At 35.2% G+C, this 19212-nt stretch overlaps 1 protein-coding gene and 1 long non-coding RNA gene across 3 annotated transcripts in view; both read left to right on the forward strand.

The window, feature by feature from the left end:
- The window catches only part of LOC143671199 (uncharacterized), a 164455-nt gene extending 151602 nt beyond the window's left edge, over positions 1 to 12853 (forward strand). For both annotated transcript variants that reach the window (XR_013169504.1, XM_077146194.1), the window contains exons 4-5: positions 12251 to 12310; positions 12761 to 12853. Coding sequence is in view for 1 of the 2 variants with exons in the window: in XM_077146194.1 (XP_077002309.1) it covers positions 12251 to 12310; positions 12761 to 12764 (64 nt within the window). In the remaining variant the exon portion in view is untranslated. The remainder of the gene's footprint in view (positions 1 to 12250; positions 12311 to 12760) is intronic.
- Positions 12854 to 16318: 3465 nt separating this feature from the next.
- The window catches only part of LOC143671001 (uncharacterized), a 68422-nt gene continuing 65528 nt past the window's right edge, over positions 16319 to 19212 (forward strand). The window contains exon 1 of the long non-coding RNA XR_013169479.1: positions 16319 to 16358. This is a non-coding gene — a long non-coding RNA (uncharacterized LOC143671001). The remainder of the gene's footprint in view (positions 16359 to 19212) is intronic.

The following is a 19212-nucleotide window of genomic DNA, read 5'->3' on the forward strand; positions in this document are numbered from 1 at the left end:
ATTTTTTACACTCCTACAAATCTTTGCTCAAGTGTCACCTTTATAAAAAGACCTATCCTGACCTTCTTATTTAATTCAACCCCCTGACTTCTGTTCTCAGGTCTGCAAAGCCCCTTATTCTTCTCTACATTTTCCTCATTTCATATCACTCATTAAATTCTAATATAGTTTATAATTTGTTCGTTGTGCCTTCTCTAGGATAAAGAGTGGTCCTGGTTTCCCCAGGACTGTGGAGGTTCCTGAGTGAGTAGTTTGAAGCTTCAAAACTGGCAAAGTGGGACAGATAGGGAGCCCTTGTTCTGTTGTGTTTGTCCTTCAGTAGAATAAAATCTTCACAACTGCAGGGGTCTGCAGTTTGCTTTGTTTGGTGGTTTATCCCATGCATTGATTACAGAGCCTCATACATAGTAGACAATGAATAAACATTTGGTTTATAAGGGAATGAAAGAATAAAGATTAATGACTACAATACTCGCATCACGGAAGCTAGGCACGTGGGTTCTAAATGGGTCTGTTATTTGGGGGAGAAAGATATTTATGTACAATTAAAATAATTACATTTACTGATAATTTATTAAAATTTACAGATAAGATAATTGCTTGTGTTTCTAAGTCACTTTTTAATTCACAAAAGCTTTTTTAAACATCCTGCCTCATTTAATCTTTTATATATAAAAGATTATATATATTATATAAATATATTTATATATAAAAATATGTTAAATGCTTTTAATATTTAAAAAATATTTTAACTGAAAAATCTTCACACACATATAGCCAATGCTTGGTGAAATGACTCACAATATCATCACATAGTTGTGTATTCCATCACCATGATCATTTTTTAGAACATTTGCATCACTCCAGAATAAAAAGAGAAAAAAAAAAAAACTCATTCATCCCATACCCCTTACCCCTCCCTCTCACTGACCACTAGTATTTCCATCTACCCAATCAATTTTACCCCTAACCCCTCCCATTATTTATTTATTTTTATCAATTTTTTTTTTTTTTGCTCATCTGCCCATACCCTGGATAGAAGAAGCATCAAACACAAGGTTTTCACAATAACACAGTCACATTGTAAAAGTTGTATCTTTATACAGTCATCTTCAAGAATCAACGCTACTGTAACACAGCTCAGCAGTTTCAGGTACTTCCCTCCAGCCCCTCCAATACACTGTAAACTAAAAAGGGTTATCTATAAAATACATAAGAATAGCCTCTAGGATAACCTCTTGACTCTGTTGAAAGCTCTCAGCCCCACTGAAACTTTATATTGTCTCATTTCTCTCTTCCACCTTTTGGTCAAGAACAGTTTCTCAATACCATGATGCTGGGTCCTGGCTCATCCTGGGAGGTTTGTCCCATGTTGCCAGGGAGATTTACAGGCCTAGGAGTCATGTCCCACATATGGGGGAGGAAAGTGGGTTCATCTGCTGAGCTGGCTTAGCAAGGGAGGCAACATCTGTGCAACAAAAGAGGTTCTCTTGAGGTGACTCTTAGGCATAATTTTAAGTAGGCTTAGCCTATCCTTTGCAGGATTAAGTTTCATAGGGGTGAATGCCAAGATCCAGGGCTCAGACTATTGATTTGGTTGTCGCTGCTACTTATGAGAATATCAGAAATTCTCCAAATGGGGGAGTTGAATATTTCTTCCTTTCTCCCCAGTCCACCATGGGACTTTGCAAATACTTCTTTATTCACTGCCTAAATTTTTCTGGGATATAATGGGACATATCACTAACCTGGACATACCAACAAAATCTCAAGCCCTGATCAAGATTCCATGTACTTATAGTATTCAACTAATCTGACCATACAAGTTAAATTAGGTCATATGCTAGTCAAAATATAAATTTTGCATGAAATAAACATCTCTCCCTTTGATCTCAAACAGAAGTTGAGGTTTTAATATATGAATGATAACATCTTTTACCCTGTATTCTGATCTACCTTAGTTCTATCCAGATGAGCTTCCTTCATATCTCTGGTCAAAGTCTCATCCCTCTTTTCAAATTTGTGAACAGTTCCTTTACAGGGTAATGCTGACTTTCATAGCTTCAGAGCTCTAACTCTGAGCCACAGGTCACATAAATACCTGAAGTTTCTGGGAATGACCAGTTATATACTAACAGCTCAGTATCTCAGAATTTAGAAATAACAGTTACAACTCCTGACTATATGCAACTGCTGTAAGAGCTACATTCTAGGACCCTTTACAATAAGCCCTGTTTTAGTTTCCTGGCTGCTAGAATGTGATATACCAGAAACAGAATGGCTTTTAAAAGGGGAAATTTATTAAGTTGCCAATTTACAGTTCAAAGGCCATGAAAATGTCTCAATTAATGCAAGTCTATACAAATGTCAAAATTAAGTTGCCAACAGAAGGTTACATTCACTCATGAAAGGCCAATGAAATTCAGAGTTTCTCTCTCAACTGGAAAGGCACATGGTAAACATGGTAACGCCTGCTAGCTTTCTCTCCAGGCTTCTTGTTTCATGAAGCTTTCCCAGGGTCATTTACCTTCATTATCTCCAAAAGTCTCTGGCTGCCTGGGCTCTTATGGTTCTTGTGGCTCCCTGGATCTTGTAATTCTTTCCAAAATGTTTCCTCTTTTAAAGTATTCCAGTAAACTAATTAAGGCCCACCTGAAATGGGTGGAGTCACATCTCCCTTTAATCAAAGGTTAATACCCGCAATTGGGTGTGTCCCATCTCTGTGGAAATAATCTAATCAACTTTCCAACCTACAAGTACTGAATAGGATTTAAAAGATCTGCAAAATGGATCAGGATTAAAACATGGCTTCAATAGGGCATCTAAATCCTTTCAGACTGACACAGGCCCCAACCCATGCTCTTGACTTCAGATCACCAAGTTTTTATATTATAGTTAGTCCATATGAGGGCACCCTGATAATGTTTTGTTTTTATTATTATTTTTTTCCATTTCATTCAACACATAGTTCTTAAGCTTCATTCACCTAGTTGCATCCCTCACAACTTCATTCCTTCTTGCTGCCACTCAGTAGCCCAATGTACGTATCCACCATAGTCCCCCCTTCCATTCTTCATTGTATCCTTAGACCACCTTCAAGCCATTGTGAATCGCTAATACTTCTGCAGTAAACACCAGTGTGAAAATATCCATTACTGTCCTCACACTCAGTTCCTCCAGGTATATACTGAGCAAAAGGGTTTCAGGATCATATGGCAACCCCACTGCTAGCCCCCACTGCCCTCCAAGGGTCTACACCTCTCAGTTTCCCTACCCACAGTGGATAGCTACATCTCTTTCTTCATATCTTCTCTAGCACTTGTTTCTCTGTGTTCGTTTTTAAAAAATTTCATTCACATATCCTAAATCCAGCCTAAGTATATAGATATGCCTTTGCTACCATGATCTACATGGAGCTATTTTCTTTTCTTCCACAGCGAATCTGAATCCATACCCCATATCCATGCCCCCTGCCTCTTGACATTTAGTTTTGGCATAATGCCTTTGTTGCAGTCAATTGAATCATATTACAATGTTACTGTTGACTATAGACCCTAGCTAGCATTGATTGTACTTTTTTTCCTGTATACCATCCATTTTCCACACCTTATAATGTTGACATTCATTCTTCCTTATGCAAAATCTTTTTTTTAATTTGTGCATTTAATCGCCATCATTGTCCAGCCTGGGCATTCCTAAGTTATTCCATCTCAGTCTTTATCCTCTATCTTTCCTTCAGGTTTCATATGTGCCCTCAGCCCTCTCCCTCAATCATACTCACATTCAGCTTCATTCAGTGTACTTATATTATTGTGTTACAATCAGGTAGTATTGTGCTCTCAATTTCCATATTTTTATAATCAGTCTTGTTGCACAATCTATTTTCCTTCAGCACCAAATGCCCAATCTCTTCCCTTTCTCTATTCCCTGATAACCTGTGTTCTTAACTTCAACTCTTAATGCTCACTCATTAATGCTAGTTCATATTATTGAGACCATACAGTATTTATCCTTTTGTTTCTGGATAATCTCCCTCAGCAAAATGTCCTCAAGTTTCGTCCATGTTGTTACATTCTTCATGACTTTATTCTGTTTTACAGCTTCATAATATTCCAGCACATGTAAATACCACAGCTTGTTTTATCCACTCATCTTTTGATGGGCATTTGGGATGTTTCTATCTTTTGGCAATCATAAATAATGATGTTATAAATATTGGTGTGCAAATGTCCGTTTGTGTCCTTGCCTTCAGTGCCTCTGAATATCACCTATCATTAGGCTTGCTGGGTCATATGGCAATTCTATTCTTAGCTTCCTGAGGAATAGCTAAACGTCCTTCCAGAGCAGTTGTACCATTTTACATTCCTACCAGCAGTGGATAAGTGTGCTATTCCACATCCTCTCCAGCACTTCTCAATTCCAGTTTTTTTTTTTTTATATATATAATGGCCATTCTAGTGGGTGTCAGATGATATCTCATTGTGGTTTTGATTTGCATTTCCCCAATGATCAGTGAAGTTGAGACTCTTTTCATACATATTTTAGCCATTTGTATTTCCTCTTCTGAGAAGTGTCTGTTCAGGTTTTGCCCATTTCCTAATTCAGTAGTTTGTCATTTTGTTCTTGAGTTGATGAGTCTTCTTATATGTTCTGGATACTAAACCAGTTGCCAGTACTGTCTCCCATTGCATAGAATGTCTTTTTACTTTCCTGACAAAGTTCTTTGATGCATAAAAATGTTTAATTTTGAGGAGTTCCCATTTATCCATTTCTTTTTTCAGTGCTTGTGCTTTGGGAGTAAGATCTAGGAAAATACCTCCTATTACAAGATTTATAAGATATTTCCCTACATTTTCTTCAAAAAGTTTTGTGATCTTAGCTCTAATGTCTACGTCTTTGATCCATTTTGAGTTAATTTTTGTATAGGGTGTGAGATATGGATCCTCTTTCTTTCTTTTGGGTATGGATATCCAGTTCTCCATACATCATATATTGAAGAGGCTGCTCTGTCCCAGGTTAATTGACTTCACCACCTTATCAAAAATCAGTTGTCCATAGGTGAAAGGAGCTAATTCTGAACACTCAATTTGATTTCACTGATCAGTATATCTATCTTTATGCCAGCACCATGCTTTTTTGACCACTGTAGATTTGTAATATGCTTTAAAGTCAGGTAGTAAAATAAAATAAAATAAAAAGTCACGTAGTGTGAGACCTCCCGCTTCATTTTTTCATTCTCGTGATATTTTTAGCTATTTAGACACCCTGCCATTCCAAATAAGTTGGGTTATTGGTTTTTCTATCTACTACTACAGAGTACATCTTTGGGATTTTAATTGGTATTGCATTGAATCTATAAAACAATTTTGGTAGATTGACATCTTAACTATATTTGGTCTTCCAATCCATGAAACAGCATGCCCTTCCATGTGTGTAGGTCTTCTATGATTGCTTTTAGCAATTTCTTGTAGTTTTCTGCATATAGAACTTTTGTACCTTTAGTTAAATTTATTCCTAAATATTTGCTTCTTTTGGTTGCTATTGTAAATGGAATTGTTTATTGATTTCCTCCTCAGATTGCACATCACTAGCATTGAAACTTTACTAATTTTCTGGTGTTGATCTTGTATCCTGCCACTTTGTTGTTCTCACTAGTCGTTTGCTGTGGATTTTTCAGGATTTTTGACATATAGTATCATATAATCTGCAGGCAGTGAGAGTTTTACTTCTTCCTTCCAATTTGGATGCCTTTTATTTCTTTCTCTTGTATAATTGCTATGACTAAAACTTCCAGCACAATATTGAATAAAAGTGGTGACAGTGGGCTTACTTGCCTTGTTCCTGATCTTAGAGGGAAAGCTTTCAGTCTTTTCCCATTGAGGATGATGTTAGCTGTTGGTTTTTTCACATATTCCCTTTATCACGTTGAGGAAGCCCTATCTATCTATTCCTATCCTTTGAAGTGTTTTCATCAAGAAAAGATGTTGAATTTTGTCAAATGCCTTTTCTGCATCAATTGAGATGATCATGTGGTTTTACTGCTTTGATTTGTTGGTAAGGTGTATTACATTAATTGATTTTCTTATGTTGAACCATACTTGCATACCTGGAATAAACCCCACTTGTCATGGTATGTAATTCTTTTAATGTGATGCTGAATTTGATTTGCAAGTCTTAGGTTGAGGATTTTTGCGTCTATATTCATTAAAGAGATTGGTCTGCAATTATCTTTTCTTGTAGTTTCTTTGCCTGGCTTTGGTATTAGGGTGATGTTGTCTTTATAGAATAAGTTAGGTAGTTTTTGCTCCTATTCAATATTTTTGAAGATTTTGGGTAGGATTGGTATTAATTCTTTCTTGAATGCTTGGTGAAATTCACACATGAAGCCATCTCTGGTCCTGGACTTTTCTTTTTTGGGAGCTTCTTGATGACTAGTTCAGTCTCTTTACATGTGATTGGTTTGTTGATGTCTATTTCTTCTCAAGTCAATGTTGGTTGTTCATGACTTTCTAGAAAGTTTTTCATTCCATCTATATTGTCTTGCTTATTAGCATATGGTTGCTCATAGTATCCTCTCATTGCCTCCTTTATTTCTGTGGGGCCAGTCATTATGTTTTCTCTTTTATTTTTTATTTTATTTATTTGCTTCCTTTCTCTTTTTGTGTGTCAGCATAGCTAAGGATTCATTGATTGTATTGATTTTTTTCAAAGAATCAACTTCTGTTTTTTGTTTTTTTTCCTTTGTATGCTGTATGGCGGGGGTCTCATTTCATTCTTTTTCCATGTGAGTATCCCCTTATTGCAGCATCATTTGTTGAATTTTTGCTTTTGTTTGAGTTTTCATGTGTTTGTTTGTGAAGTGCATGGGCCAGGAATTGATCCCAGGTCTTCTGCATGGCAGGTGAGAAATCTAGCATTGAACTACCATCACACCCCCCAACTTTTGGTTTTGTTGATGTTCTCATTTTCATTTATTTCTTCTCTAATCATTGTTATTTCTTTCTTTCTTTTTTTTTTCCTTTGGGGTTATTTTTGTGTTCTTTCTAAGTTCTTCAAAGTAAGCCATTAATTCCTTGATTTTTGCTCTTTCTTCTTTTTTAATATAGGCATTTAATGCAATAAATTTCCCTCTTAGCACTGCCTTTGCTGTATCCCATACATTTTGATGTGATGTGTTTTCATCTTCATTTGCCTCCAGCTATTTACTGATTTCTCTTCTAATTTCTTTCTTGACCCACTGGTTGTTTAAGAGTGTGTTTTTTAGCCTCCATAAATTTGTGAATTTTCTGGGCCTCTGCCTGTAATCGATTTCCAACATCTTTCCATTATGGTTTTAGAAAGTACTTAGTATGCTTTCAATCTTTTTTCAATTTATTGAGACTTGCTTTGTAACCCAGCATATGGTCTGTCCTTGAAAATGGTCCATAAGCACTTGAGGAAAATGTGTTTCCTGCTGCTGTGGGGTGTAATGTTCTGTAAATGTTGGTGAAATCTAGTTCATTTACTGTATTATTCAATTTATCTGTTTCTTTATTGATCCTCTGTCTAGATGTTCCTTCTATTGATGAGAGTGGGGAGTTGAAGTCTCCAACTATTATGATATCTATTTCTCCCTTCAGTGTTGTCCATGTTCGCCTCCTGTATTTTGGGGCACTATGGTTTGGTGCATAAATATTTATGATTGTTATGTCTTCTTGTTGAATTGTTCTTTTTGTTAATGCACTGTGTCTTTCTTTGCCTCTTTTAATTGTTTTACATTTGAAGTCTAATTTATTGGATATTAATTTAGCTACTCCTGGTCTTTTCATGATTGTTGATTGTATGCAACATCTTTTCCCGGCCTTTCACTTTCAACATATTTTTGTCCTTGTATCTAAAATGAGTCTCTTGTCGACAACATATAGATGGGTCTTGCTTTTTAATCTATTTTGACAGTCTATGTATTTTGACAAAGGAGTTCAATCCATTTAATGTTATAACTGTCAAGGCTATACTTTCTACCATTTTGTCTTTTGGATTTTATATGTCATATCTGTTTTTTCTCTTTATACCTTTACTGATGGTCTTCATTTCTACACTCTTTTCTAGACCTCTCTCTCCTGCCTTTTCTTATCTGCCTATAGTGCTCCCTTTGAGTATTTTTTGCAGAGCTGGTCTCTTAGTCAAAAATTCTCTCTGTGATTGTCCAAAAATATTTTAATATCCCTCTCATTCTTGAAGGACAATTTTGCTAGGTATAGAATCCATGATTGGCAGTCTTTCACATTTAGAATCTTAAATATATCATACCACTGCCTTCTTGCCTCCATGGTTTCTGCTGAGAAATCGACACAGACTTATTGGGCTTCCCTTGTATGTGATGGATTGCTTTTCCCTTGATGCATTCAAAATTCCCCATTTGTCTTTGACATTTGACAATCTGATTAGTATGTCTTAGAGTGTATCTATTTGGATCTGTTTTGTTTGAGATGTGCTGCACTTCTTGGATATGCAGTTTTATGACTTTCACAACAGAAGGAAAACTTTCAGTAATTATTTCCTCCATTAGTATTCTCCTCCTTTTCCCTTCTCTTTCTCCTTCTGGGACACACACACAACATGTATATCTGTGCGTTTCATATTGCTATTCAGTTCCCTGAGACCCTGCTCATGTTTTTCCATTCTTTTCCCTATATTTCCTTCTGTGTGTCAGATTTCAGATGCCCAGTTCTCTAGTTTACTAATCCTTTCTTCTGCCTCTTCAAATCTATCATAAGTTTCCATTGGTTTTTTCGTCTATTCTGTTGTGCCTTTCATTTCCATAAGTTCTGTTATTTTATTTTCAAAGTTTTTCAAAGTTTTTTCAAACTTCTTTTTGTTCACTTGATGACTTCTTTATATACTCCTTCAACTTGTTGATTTGATTTTTAATGAAATTTTCCATGTCTGTTTGAACATCCTGAATTAGTCGTTTCAATTCCTGTACCTCATTTGAAGTGTTAGTTTCTTCCTTTGACTGGACATGTGTTTGATTTTCTTAGTATGGCTCTTTATTTTTTCCTGGCATCTAGACATTTGATTTCTTTCATTAGTTTATTCTGGAGGTTTTTCAGTCTTTTACCTAGGATTTTATTGCTGGATGGCTTTGTTCTCTGACATTCAGTTCAACTTATTCTGGACCTCTAGCGTAAGTTCTGTTTAAACAGAATTTTTCATTTCCTGTTTTTCTATTTCTTGCCCTGCTTCTATGGAGCCTTCTTTTTGAGGAGGGTCTCCTCAGATATTATAGACCCCAGTCATCTTCCTAGACCAGACAGGCCCATGTCTCCGGAGGAAAGAGTAGCCAGCATCCATTTTCCCTGAGGGGTGAGACCCAGTAGGTTGGCAGACTTTCCTATGAAGCTGTAGACTCTGTGCTTTTCCTGTCATGCCCAGCATATGGTGCTTCTCTGCCCATGGCTTCCCACCAGCTTAAAGTGCCTTTAATTTCAGCAGACTTCCTGTGAGGGGCATGGTTGAGACAGAGGTGAGGTAGTATGATGGCTTAAATTGCTTTCCAGTCCCTGGGGCCTAAATTACTTTAAGGGGGAATTCTATTGATCTGGGCCCTGCCTTCTTTTTCTTGGGGAAGATAGCCCTTAAGGGAATTAAGTCCTTTCATCTGACTAGTTACTTTGTCTCTCAGACAGTCTTAATTCTGCCCTTGCCTGGGACAATGCTAGAGCCTGAGAGTACTTCCAGTTCTATTCAATGAGTTTTTAAGGAGTAAAAAATAAGATTAAAAAAAAGCCTTTTCAGAGCTGTACCCCTGCTCCTTGGGTTTGTCAATCAAGAGCTTAAGATGGTACATGGTTCTACGTATTCTCAGGCTCTAAGTTCCCCCTCTTTTGGGGGTCCAGCCCTCTTCCAATATTTTGCATTGTCCAACTCAAAAGAACATCTGGTTGGTTCCCCTCCCCCCCATTACCCCTGCTCCCTCTCTGCCCAGGCAAAAACTCCTAGTTCCTTTAGTACTTATTCCAAATTTTTCTGTCCTGGGTGCCTGTTTTCAGTAGTCAGAATGTGTTAATTAATTCCACATTTGGAGCTTGGTTGAGCTAAGCCCTTGCTGCTAATAAAGCCTGTTTCCTTTCCCCTTAGGGACCAGCTTGATGTGCCCATGGGGGGAGGAGCACCAGCCACCATGGCTTGGGGGACTTTGAGTTATGAGTGGAATCTCATCTGTTCCACCTGGTCCAGACTAGTGTACACTGTGTTTCAGGTCGCTGATGTTCTCCCAGAAGTTTTTCCATACTGTTACTGGCTATCTACTAGCTACTCTCAAGGCTAAACTAAATTCCACACCTCACTGTGCCATCTTACCCTACCTCTGCCTCATTTAATCTTAATGGCCATCCTGCAACATAGAGAGAATGATATCTATGGCATTAGTTGTTTGTGATTATGTCATTCCCATAAAGGCATTTCCACACTCCCTGACACTCAAGTTTTCAGTGAATATTGCTAACTTCTTTCTGATTGCTGTCATTATTGTTACTTTTATTATTACTAAGATACTTATTGTCTTCCTTTTAGGATGGAAAATTTAAGTCTTACATAAGATGAGTGGCTTGTTTAAAGTCACAAAGCAAGTGAGTGACTGATGCCAACTTTTTAAAAAGATTTTCTTCAACTTGTTCAGTACAACTAAGGAAACGTTTCTAGGATGCAAAATGAAAAAAATTATCCCAATATTTCATATACTTTTCATTCAATATGCTTTCTATCATCAGTGTTTCTAGACTGCTAGCTTCTCTCTGCATTTATGCTTTGGTTGTTATTTGTTTGCACAAAAACATTTTAATCATTGTTGATAGATTTCTTACAACATTCTTTTGCTTCTTAACAGTACATGAAGGCCATCACTCTAGGCTAATAGGTCTCTATGCTGTTATATTTTTTAATTCAGCTTTAAAACCCATGCAACATACATCTGAGTGCCCTGTAGGAAATAAGATTTTAATTCATTTCTCCACCTTGCCCCATACCTCATAAGTGCCCAATTGCCCAGCACCATTAAGCAATCATATTGTTTCAATGTTATCTTTTAAAATTGATGTTATAATGCTATACATTTTAAATTAATTGACTGTTTATTATCTACAGTCAGAATTATCCCTCATCACCTTTACATTTTGAGATTTTCCTTGTATAATCTTACCTGTTGAAGACTTGCAGGTAAAATTTAACCTCACTTTTTCCAATTCTTAATAACATCTGTCTTTTTAACTTATTTTCTGTAACATGAAAATACTTTGAAGAAATGTTTTTGAGAATTTGAACACTGATACTAACCCATCCTGTCTCAGGTCGTGTGTGTGTCATATGTATGCTCCTCCAAAGCTGCTCTTTAAATCCCCTAGAAAATTTTTGTCATTTTTTTATATAGGGACTGAGCAAGTCTTCACATGTGCATAGCTTAGTATTTTTCTTGCTATTGTGAGTTAGATCTAAATCAGATTATCTTTATAAAATGTTGGTATAAAGTGAAAGTGGTGATTTTTTATTTCTTTGTGCCCAACTTATCAAAATCTTTAATGCTGTTCAGGTTTTAGGGCTTGATTTAGGAACATAGAAAAAACCATATGCCTGCAAAGTTAAAATTAAACCTCATTTTATATTGTCTAAGTAGATAAATTCTATACATTGTATACAAATGTTATAGAGTTCATGGATGATTTTAGTGAGTTTGTGGGCCCTCGAAAATAAAAAAAAGTTTGTGTTTATGATATAAATGTTTTTCAGAATAGAGGGACCGTATATTTCATCAGGCCCTCAAGTGCATCTATTAATCAAAAAAAAAAGTGTGTGTACATCAAACTTTATATGTGTGTGTGTGTGTGTGTATAATTTTTTAAAATGTAGCTCTTTAGCCCATTCGTTAGAGTATATTTGTTAAATTGAAATAAAACTTGATATTCTCCCCATAACAATGTACACAATAAGCTTTTATCAATCAGTTTTGTGTCATTGACAATTTCATTACCTCCTTTGAGTCATTCCTCAGATATAACCATCCTTATGGGACTTGTGAGGAGCAACTTGCCTACCATTCTCACACCAATCCTGTTTCCTTTATTCTGCTTTATGTATTTGTCAGTATTTTGCACAGCATTTATCATTTTCCAACATAATTTGTAGTTTACTGAATTTTTCTTTGTTTACTGCCCCTTGCCACCCAAGTAGAACATAAGGTCTAAAAGAGAAGATTTTTTTTCTGTTTTGTTCACAGAAAAGAAATTATTTTCTGTTTTGTTCCTGTGTACCAGCTGTTGTGCCCAGCCCAAAAGAGGTACTCATTAAATAATTGCTGTACAAAAAAATAGAGAATAATCTAATAGGGGCAAATTCAGCTAATAGGAAAGATTGCCTATAGCACTCATACATTGGTTAGTGTGGCATGTGAGTTCTGAATAGGATTGCTACCTGTTAATTTTTTTAATTTTTTTATGAGCATGGATTAAATTATCATGATAATATAATCTTTTATGTTTCTAAGTAATTTGTTAATTTACAGATGCATTTTCAGTATGTTGCCTCATTTAATCCTAACATCAATCCTATGACATGGAAGTAATGATAGAATCTGACTCATAGGTTTATGAGATCATATACGTGAAGGTATTTTCACACTCTGACCTAGAAGTAACTTACCTTCAGTGAATGTTAATGGTTTCATTATCATTCTTATGTTTGCAGATATCATTATTACTAAAAACAGTTATTCCTTTCTTAATTCTAGATGAGAAGTGTATGTTTGGAGAGTTTAAATGCCATGTATTAGCTAGCACTCAAAGCAAGTGAGTGGCTGATGTTATCTTTTATTTTACAAAATATGAATATTCTTTGTCAATTCTGTTAATAACAAAGGTAATCCTTTCACAGTTTATCTAAGGAAAGAATTTAGATATATGCAGTAACAAATTTAATAACCTACCCCAAAAACTAATTCATCCCATATCTTTTCCATTATTTGTCTTAAACTTGGGGCCCAACTCCCTCCATGCATAGAAACAAAAATAGTACATATGCATGCATAGCAAACTATATAATATTCCTTTTCTTTTATTCATTTTCAAGATCATTTTGTATAAGTTTTTAAGATATTGTCCCACTCATTTCTCTGAAAATTGATTTTCTTTTTAGCCATACTTTCATGGACATTCCTCAATGTTATTACAAAATTTATTGTTATATTTTTCTAAAGTTCAACTCTCAAACCCAATTGGAATTCATTAGGTGATATTATTTCAAAAGAGAAACATTTATATTGAATATAAAATGCTAGCATACGTGGCAGAATTTTAGGAAAATCTTTTATTTTATTTATTCTCCATCAATATTTAAACCATTACTATATTGTTTTAATTATTATGGCTTGATAGTACCTTTTAGCTACTTTTGTCCTTACTGGCTGTGGTGATTTGAAGCTGTTATATACCTCGGAAAAGGCCACGTTCTTTTCATACGTTCCTGTGGGTGCAGACTTGTTGTGGGTAGGACCTTTTGATTAGGCTATTTCCATTGCGATGTGTCCCACCCCATTCAAGGTAGGTCTTAATCTCTTTACTGGAGTCCTTTTTAAAAGCATAAAGGACAGAGAGAAAAAGTTGAGAGAGCTCAGAGAAGCCCCAAAGAAGCTGGGAGACAAGAACACACTGATAGAAGATGAGAGAGGAAGCCACTAAAGCCAGAAGCCAAAAGCAATGAAACCTGGGGGCAAAGGGCCAGCATACTTTGCCATGGGCCTTCCCATGTGACAGAGAAACTCAGGAAGTGACCGGCCTTTCTTGAGTGAAGGTATCCTCTTGTTATTGCCTTAATTTGGACATTTTCAGGGCCTTAGAGCTGTAAATTTGTAACCTAATAAGTCCCCTTTGTAAAAGCCAATCCATTTCTATTATATTGCATTCCAGCAACATTAGAAAACCAAAACAGTGGGTATTACATTGCCAGTATGCTGTGCATTATCATTCTTTATATGTCTATGCAAATACATTGGCACCTTTGATCCTTAGGGTAAGCTTCTAAATTAACAAAATAAGAATCTCTTCCATAGGACTGATCTGAGGATCAAAAGACAAGTTCCACATAAATAATCACTGAGCATATCATCTGACTCATTGTTAGCCCTCAATTATTGCATAATTGCAATAATTTTATTAGTAATTTTATTACTACTATGATAACTATTTTTATGAACTAGTATTACTATTTATATTGCTTGGAAAATTTGAAGCTAGAAGCGAACTGACTTTATTAACTTTACAGAGAACATGAATGAATATTTTTAAAAGATATGTTTCTTTATTAAACCAATATTTGTTTAATTTAACTCCTAAAAACACTAAAATAATGCATAATGAAAGAAGAAATAGTTACTCTCAAAACCTCTTATACTCCTGGTCTCTGCGTTATTCAACAATCACAGGATATACTGTACTTTCTTCTACACTCTTCTCCCTGGTCAAATTATATATGTAGATATATATAGTGTTTGAAGATGTATTCTATAAAATTAGATCTTATAACAAACACTCCAAAATTTGCATTTCTCATATAACTACGAATCATAGTTGTATCATTTGATCTGTTCTCTGGTTTTATGTTTATGTTTCCTGAACTCCAGCATTGTAAACCTCAAAGGATGATTTTAACATATGTTTTTGTTTTTATCTTTTTGGGTGCATGGTCCAGGAATTGAACCCGGGTCTCCCGCATGGAAGGTGGGCATTCTAACCAATGAACTACCCGTGCATCCTGACTTTAGAATATGTTTTAAGTTGTGTAGTTTTGGTTTTTCTCTGCCTAATATCAGCATTTTTCAACACTCTTGTGTTAGTTTTGTTCCTTAGACCTATGGAAACATACTAGAGAGCATTCTATGGTATTTTAATAAATAGAGCTTCAAAATGCAACTTAGACTTTCATGCGAAAGTCTGTCATTCTTCTATTTCTTGAATATTTTTACCTTATTATTCTAATAATATTTAACTTGCCCTCTAAGATCATGTACACTTTTTTTCTTGAAACCTCCTTTTAAATCCTTGACAACATATAACTATTTTGTATATGTGTTTCTTGATCAAGTTTTCATAAGTCTATGACTACATATTTTCCTTCTGTTATGAATAGATTACAAGCTCGCATTATTTTTGTAAAATTAACATTGGTATGTAGGTACAGGAGTGAGCTTTCCATGTTTACTTTGTAGCTGCCAAATTTATTGGAGTATCTTACTCATTTACATGATTTCCTTGGGGAGAATGACCTTCTAGAGTCATGTTGCTTAATGTAATAGCTACTGCATTGAATTGCAGAAGTAAAACTAAGCCTCCCATACATTGCAGCTTCTAAAGCTACAGTAAATGCTATCCATAACCATATAGACAATGTCTTTTAACCACGCAAGACACCCCCTACATTGCCTTTTGGTCCCTGTCTGAACTTCTACCCCACGGGTAATTCAGCCTGTTTGACCAATGTCTATTGATGATGGCTCCCAGGTAAATGTCAGAGATTTTTTTTTTCTGCCAGCTCCTTGGACATCCCTGAAAGCAACTTGCAATGCACTGTTATGTGTAAAGATGAATGATTAAGCAATAAGGATAAACTGAAAGGATGAGAAAGATTACTCGACATACTTATGCCCTGTTAGGTAGACATGCAAGTTCTAAGAAAGGTACCATGTAATCTGCCTTTACATGAAGGGTTTTTTACTTTTAATATTATTAGTGCTAAGAGCAAGTACTTTTATCTACTATTTAAAAGCTAGGAAATTTGACAATTTGAGGCTTAGACTCTTTTAAGTGAAGAAGTAGTCAGAAAACAAGTGCTTATTCATTGTTTGCCTAAATTCAAAACTCCTTTCTCTCACTTCCTTCCTCTTCCCCATATATATATATATTTGGTGAATTAAATGGGCCTTACATAGGAAGCCATTTAAATCATGCTGCCTACCCACCCTTGGCAAGCCTACTGTCCACCTCAAGCTAAAGCATACCTTTAGGTATCAAAAAGAATAAAGTTAATTGACAGTTATCCTTTGATCATGGCCATTAGGTAAATGTTGCCGGCTTTCCACAGTTCCATTGACAGATCCTGGATACCATCTCTGTGAAGACTGATTTGTATGAGGATTAACAAAATGAATTAGTTGCTATGAGAACTAAATGAGATAACCCATATAAATGCATTTAGCATTCTTCCTGATGTGTGAGTAACCTTTCCATGTATGTTGCTGATTATAGCAGTGTTCTTATTATCACTAAAATGTATAATCATCTTTTTTATTCCTTTCAGAATGGATCCTTCTGGAAAGTTAAGTAAATTGTCACTAGGTAAGTGAACAGTTGATGTTTAATTTTGTGAAAATTCTGATAGCAAGCCCTATTTTCTCAGTCTAATTGGAGAAATAATTCCAAGATGTAAAGCAAATTTTTAAAAGTTAATATCTCCCCCAGCTTGTCATTTCCCAGTGACTTTTAATCAATATTCTTGGCCCAATCTAGCTCCACCTGTGGTATTTTTCATACTAAAACAAAGACATAGAATCCAAGATATACAAGGGGCTATTCCTCCCACCCCAGGGCTTTTTGATTCAGTTTTTAAAACAGGATTATTTTATACATGTTTTATAGATTTTCCCACATATTTTTCTGCAACTTGATTTTCATTTTGTAAAGAGTACATCATGGACTTCTCTTTGAAATCAAGGCACAATTCATTTGTGTATTTGTATAAGGCATGTTTGTATACTTGCTTTTTCCTCCTAAATATCCAATAATTTTTGAAGTATAAAATCTGTTCCAGGGATTTCTATTGATTCTTGAGCCAAATTCCACAATGTTTAGAGTACTGCATATTATATGGCTTAGAGGGGTAAAAAAGCCACATCTTTATTTTAGATATGGTTACCATAGCAATATATAATAGTTTTTGAAAAATTGGCATCTTTATCACTTAAGGTCATTCTACTCAGGATCCTTCATACATACATACATACATATATATGTGTGTGTGTGTGTGTGTGTATATATATATATATATATGTATGTATATATCCATTTTGTCCCTCATTTTTATGTCCCTAAGGAAAGTTTTGCCATGTGTATAAGTGTTTGTGTTTGTGAGAGAACTTTTTGAATATTCCTTTAGAAATTCATCTCTAGCTATTTTATAGTACTTTTATTTGGTTAATATGTTTCTTTGGAAGATGTCTTGATAATATCTGTCATGTTTATATAGTTTATTTAGTTAAACAGCTTCTAATATTTTGACTAATTTTATCTTTGAAACAAATCTGATGTGTGTGTGTTTTTTTAAAAGACTGACATTAGTATTTCCTGAGAATCAGATGACATCTTTCACATAAAATCTGTTTTCATAGGGTCTGTCACAAGGTAAGCATTTGTTCTAGTTTGAAAGCTGCTGGAATGCTATATACCAGAAATGGAATAGCTCTTAAAAAGGGGAATTTATTAAGTTGCAAGTTTACAGCTCTAAATCTGTGAAAATGTCCAAATTAAAGCAAGGCTATAGAAATGTCCTATCTAAGGCACCCAGAGAAGACCCCTTGTTCAAGAAGGCGAGTGATTTTCAGGGTTTCTCTCTTAACTGAAAAGGCATACAGCGAACATGGCAATGTCTGCTAGTTTTCTCTCCAGGCTTCTTGTTTCATGAAGCTCCCCCGGAGGTGTTTTCCTTCTTCACCTCCAAAGGTCTCTGACTCTGTGGGCTCTCATGATTCTTGTGACTCTGAAGCTTTCTCCAAAATGTTTCCTCTTTTAAAGAATCCCAGTAAACTAATCAAGACCCGTGAAATGGGTGGAGTCACATGTCCTTCTAATCAAAGGCATTTAATACCCACAATTCAATGTGTCACATCTCTGTGGAGATAATCTAATCAAGTTTCTAACCTAGAGGGCTGAATAGGGATTAAATGAAACAGCTGCCTCCACAAGATGGCTCAAGATTAAAACATGGCTTTTCCAGTGCACATAATCCTTTAAAACCACACAGCATTCATTAAACATTTATGATGGTCTTTCTTGTTATTTCATTTGATTTGCTATAATTACCTACTTGTTGCGTGTAAAATAAATTAAAGTTGGAGTAGTTAATCACATAGTAAGTGGAAGGTCTTTATTTTATTTCCATATATATGCAATATAGTACATATATTTTTCAGATTTGAAACCCATATGTGTTCATTGTCTATAATGAAATCAAATAACCACAATAAAATTAAAAATATATATATATCTGTATGACAAATTAAAGGCCATTTTGAATCCCACCCTCCTGAGATGTCTCAATTGTCATAATGGAACTTGATTGTCATAATGGAAGGTATACTTTAATATATCGTTTTAGGAAATATATATACTTAGACATAATTTTACTTAAATGTCATCATGTCATACATGCTGATTTTATTATGGTTATCCATATCCTTCCCTCCTAGTGTCAGTGGTCCCTCAACCTTTCCTGCTGTTCTCACTAAGCCATGTTTACAGCCTAGTATGTGTCTTGACATAAATTTCTCCATATGCATTATGTCCTCTGTAGTCCTGTTTTTCATGCAAAAATGTATCTATAAATGATTAGAGTGTTAGGTTTTAGTCACTTTTTATAAAATGCCATCATATTATATTTACATTCTATACATTCTGCTTGTCTCACTCAACAATACCTTGTGAAAAAATCTCTCCAAGTCATCTGGTATAGTTCTAATTTATCTTTTTCAAAGGCCAGGTAATAGTCAATAGTAAGAACACGTTACATTTCACTTATTCCTGAGACTAGTTATGAGCGTTGCCTTTTTTCCATTTCTTAACCCTGGGAATAATGCTATAATAATTTCATAATTTTTATTAATATGTCCCTAAAATATTACTTTTATTTCAGTGGAATAATTCCCAGGAATGACATTGATAGGTCAAAACTTATGTTTTTCTAATTTTTATGAAGTTGCCTTAAAAACTGTAGAGATGCTTACGTTTCCACCCGGAGTGCACGAGAGGACCCTTTTCCAGTAATCTCAGCAGCAATTGGTGTAATGGGTCTTATTATATGTACCACTCAAATGGGTAGAAAGTGGTATCTTGTTACTTGATTTGCATGGCCAGAACTCCTAGATAATATGAAAAAAAATTTTATTGTTTATTGTACATTGAAATTTTTCCTTCTGTG

This window comes from Tamandua tetradactyla, chromosome X, assembly GCF_023851605.1.
Source record: "Tamandua tetradactyla isolate mTamTet1 chromosome X, mTamTet1.pri, whole genome shotgun sequence".
In the NCBI taxonomy this organism is placed as follows: Eukaryota; Metazoa; Chordata; class Mammalia; order Pilosa; family Myrmecophagidae; genus Tamandua; species Tamandua tetradactyla.